At 46.1% G+C, this 4,148-nt stretch overlaps 1 protein-coding gene across 1 annotated transcript in view; it reads right to left on the minus strand.

The window, feature by feature from the left end:
• The window catches only part of LOC117745306 (rho GTPase-activating protein 6-like), a 35,353-nt gene extending 32,412 nt beyond the window's left edge, over positions 1-2,941 (minus strand). Inside the window, exon 1 of the mRNA XM_034553544.1 lies at positions 2,487-2,941. Coding sequence (XP_034409435.1) covers positions 2,487-2,528 — 42 coding nt within the window. The 5' untranslated portion in view covers positions 2,529-2,941. The remainder of the gene's footprint in view (positions 1-2,486) is intronic.
• Positions 2,942-4,148: the final 1,207 nt, after the last annotated feature.

The raw sequence follows: 4,148 nt of genomic DNA on the forward strand, positions 1-4,148 counted from the left end.
GAGACGGAGATGATGTAAACAATATAGGGGATCAACAATTCCTTTGCGTTGCTCTCTGTCAAGTTTCCACCACAGCGAAAGGGGGAGGGGAGGGAGGGGGGCGCACCTCTCCATCCAGTATAGTCTGAGCTCATGCAACAAAAAAAAAAAAAAAAACTCCATTCAACTGCAGCAGCGAATGCACAGCCATGCGTAACGTAGCCCTGGATCCACACAAATGAATCCACCTCTAGACGTCATTATTTATGGCAAAAGAAGCCTCGGGGCGCCAGCTCGCTGTTATCAAACTCCATCTCTCCGTCGTCATCGTGTGACACCCAGAAGACAAACGACTTTACGGCCTGTGAATGAACCTCCCCCCCCCCCCCCCCCCCTGATGGAGAACAAGGGAGAAAGAGCCATTGTTCTCACCGTCGAACGCGTCGGCATACGGATCCACCTGATGCCGGCGGACACGACTTGGTATTTCAACGCTATTATTCGCGAGTGTCGAAAACCCAAAGAAAAGTGCCAAAAAGAACCCAATTATATGGACTAAGACGGATTGGTTAAGGAACCCATGTCTGTGTCTGCAGATGCTCATTCCTTAACCGACAGCTGCGCGGATACATTCCTCTCTTTCCGTCTGATAACGTCGTTATGTTAGGAGTGATTTGCTCCTCTTTTCAGCGCCCTTCGCATGCAATGAATCGACGTCGGCTAAAAAAAGACTGGCCCGTATATCATTCTCATAATCCTCGTAATAGTAATGGAAGACCGATGGTATTCCATGGGTCTGGTGATCTGGCCGAACGGCGGTTTGCTTTTGGAGCGGCTTCTTCTTAGTCTGATTTTTTTTTTTTTTTTCTCGCCGCATTCTTGTACCAAGTTGTGAGGGATTGACGAGGCCGGCAACGAGCAGCCTGGCTGGAGGTCGGCGAGTATTCACGATGCTCTGTCAGGGTCATCACTCTCATGCCTTTACCTGCTGCTTCGCCCCGTGGGGAAATGTGTCATGCATTCATATCAAACAGATGCTGCACGAATGGATTTCTCACCTTTGCATAGCGACCATCCTTGACTCTCTTTTTATAGCCAGAGGTAGAGAGGTATGTTTGCTGTCTGCAACTTTGCAGACGAGTTAATTAGCCTTTTGTGCACAGGCTGGGCTCGGAAACCACGTAACGATCTGATCGATAAATAAATCGGCCACGATTTAGCTATTTGATAAGTCTGTTTCTCTCATTTTTCAAGCAATGCCTGCCTCATCTTAAATGTTGTATTCATTTTGCCTTTAATTAAAGCTACGACGAGGAACTTGTTAGTTTGTGTTGATTTTGTCGGCCCCTGTGGTCAAAGGTGGTAGTGTTTCTAAGCCACTGGAGTTTCTTTTAGGAAGACCAGTTAAAAGTTCCTCGCAGCAGCTTCACGTCCAATCAAATGTCCCATTCTGAAAGCCATAAGTAGGATTTGCCAACAAGTATTCACCTCTCGAAGGTTCACTTGGCGAGAAAGATGACACGCACACTGGTGGCGAAGTGCAGCGAGAACAATTTGGCGCTGAGGCCTCGTCACCAAACCCAGACCACAACACAGCCACAGACAATTGTATTGTTTTCCAATCAGTGCTCGCAGCTTTATGAGGGCTTCCAGCCGCAGGAGCATCGCTCGTAAAAGAGGAGACGAGACCGCTGCAGCAGGATTCCTCACCGAGGAGAAGGGGGGGGGGGGGGGGGGGGGGGTGGGAGGAGGGGGAGATGGGAGAAAAAAAATACGTGTGTGGATGATTTTAAATCTGCGTCCACGAGACAAACCGATCGGATTCCCACATCGGAATGAACCTGTTCTAGCAATCTGCCGAATAGCCAAACGAAATGCTGAGGGTTTCGTTTTGAAGGTGCTGGTTCATCATCGGTCCTCGCGGCCTTGACCCCCCTCGCCAGCGTGTTTTGCCCTCATGCGGCCGCATGAGGCGTGTCGGAACACAACACGCGCTGTCGGCCGAAAGGCCTCTTGTGTCTTCACAGAGCTGATCTCGGAGCAGCGGTCTCCCCTCCTCAAAGCGGGGGCAACATGTGTGGTCTTGTGTTCTTGCGCTCTATACACATGTCACCGAAAAGCGTTCCATCACAGGATAGAAAGGTCGCCTTCACTGGCTTTTGACAGGGAAAGACTTTTGAATATGATAACAACTTTCAAAGTTCAAATAATCCTAAAATGCACCCACATTTGTTCTTCTTCTTTTCTTTCTGTAATACAGGGGGGGGGGGGGGGGAACAAATGCAGAAGAATTCTGCACAATATCAGTTACGCAGGGAGATATGCTTTTCAATTCCACATGCAAAAAAAAAAAAAAAAAGTCATCTTCATGCAGGATCACAATCACGCACCTACGCGTACACGTCAGACTGGTTCTCAGAAGATGCAAAACCCCTCCGCGCGCGCCCTATCAGCACGCGCGTCCGAGCCTTTCCAATTAATGTATGGCCAATAAACGGAGTACTTACGAGGTAGGAATTGTGCCTGTCGAGGAACACGGAGTCTCCCATGGTCCGGAATAAGTATCCACATATAGTAAACACCCCAAAAGTGTAGATGCAGAAAATGATATCCCGTTAGAAAGAAGGGGAAAAAAAGTGTGTGCGCGCGCGCGTCGGAGCGGAGAAAACAACAGTCTCCACGAATCCCCTCGCGTCTTCTCTCCCTCTTCTACGTGCAAGACGCGCAGACACCTCGGACTTCCTCTTTGTTTTTGTTTTTTTCACTGCGGGTCGCCGCAGCTCTTTACGAGTTGGTGTCTTTGACGCGAGTCAGAAGCGCGTGTCAGAAAGCCACCCGTGCCAGGAAGGACACCGCCGTGCGTAATGCGTAACGGGTCCATACTGCGCGCTCCGTGCACTCTGGCGAACACAGATGCTGAGCGGAGCCAGTAGAGGCAGAGAGAGAGAGAGAGAGAGAGAGAGAGACGTCCACAGTGTGAGTCCGGGCTTCCGGTTGAGAGTTTTCAAAATAAAACAAGCTTCGGTCAGGTTTTTTTCTTTTTTTTAAAAATGTTTTTTTAAGTATAAGCTGTGCATTTGTATTATTTTGTCTTTTTAATTGTATTGTCTTGAAAATGTACAGTAATAATGATATATATTTATTTGGAGTTTTGAGTTTAAAAAACAAAACATGCTTGCTCTATCTTCTACATGCAGCACGCATGGATATTATTAGCCATGACACATCGTATACTTCTTTACATCCAGGAACCTGTTTGTTGGTCTGTTTTTGCATTTTAGCTACACAGATATAAGAATTAGGTATTTGACACAGAAGGCCCGAGAGGCAGAAGGAGAGGGGCACCAAAGAAGGAGGAAGAAGCGTTTGATTATCAGCAGAAATGTTTTCAGTGACCCTCAAATGTAGTTCCAAAGTTGATAAGCTTTGACTCTGGAAACTCCATATAGGGGTAACTTACTATTGGGATAGTTTATAGTAAAGAGCTGTAACTGTTTTTGCTCTAGGTGAGGAGGAAAAAGTGTGGAGAGCTACATATATATACGGTGTATACACATATGTTATTCTGCAAGTCACAACTGGAATAAAGTAATGACAAAATAATGAATTGCGTCTCCTTATCTTCTGGACAACTTCTTGTGGAATTTTAAATTCATCAAGACAAAGATTGAATAACAATCTAATATTGCCATATGAATTTACTGCCATCCTCACTGGAAATATCCATAAATGCATCAGACTCAAGCAGAAAACAAAACCATTCATCTTAGCGTGTGGAAAGTTGATATTTGGGAGATACACGGTTTCTGCCAGCTGTGACAAATAGCCTACTGTATAGGCCTAATTACTGGTCCAAATAAATCACAGCGCAGAGACTTTACTGGCCGCAGAACCAAAACTGTGATCGCTTGCTTCAATTGTAAAAGAGAGGAAAAAAAAGAGAGAAATCTTTTATTTATGAGCATTCCCCCATTTTGAAAAAAAAAAAAAAAAAAGCTCTTAAGAGCGACCATGAAAGGGCCAGTTCACCACTGGAAGATTCAAAACAGGAGGGGGAGGCTCGTCTGGGGGTTTGTGTAACACTCGATGTGGAACCGGCGTTGGGCAATCGGCGTCTTGCAAATCCGCTCGCATCCAAGCTCATAAATTTAAAAAAAATCATACAAAAC

This window comes from Cyclopterus lumpus, chromosome 2, assembly GCF_009769545.1.
Source record: "Cyclopterus lumpus isolate fCycLum1 chromosome 2, fCycLum1.pri, whole genome shotgun sequence".
NCBI classification, from domain to species: Eukaryota; Metazoa; Chordata; class Actinopteri; order Perciformes; family Cyclopteridae; genus Cyclopterus; species Cyclopterus lumpus.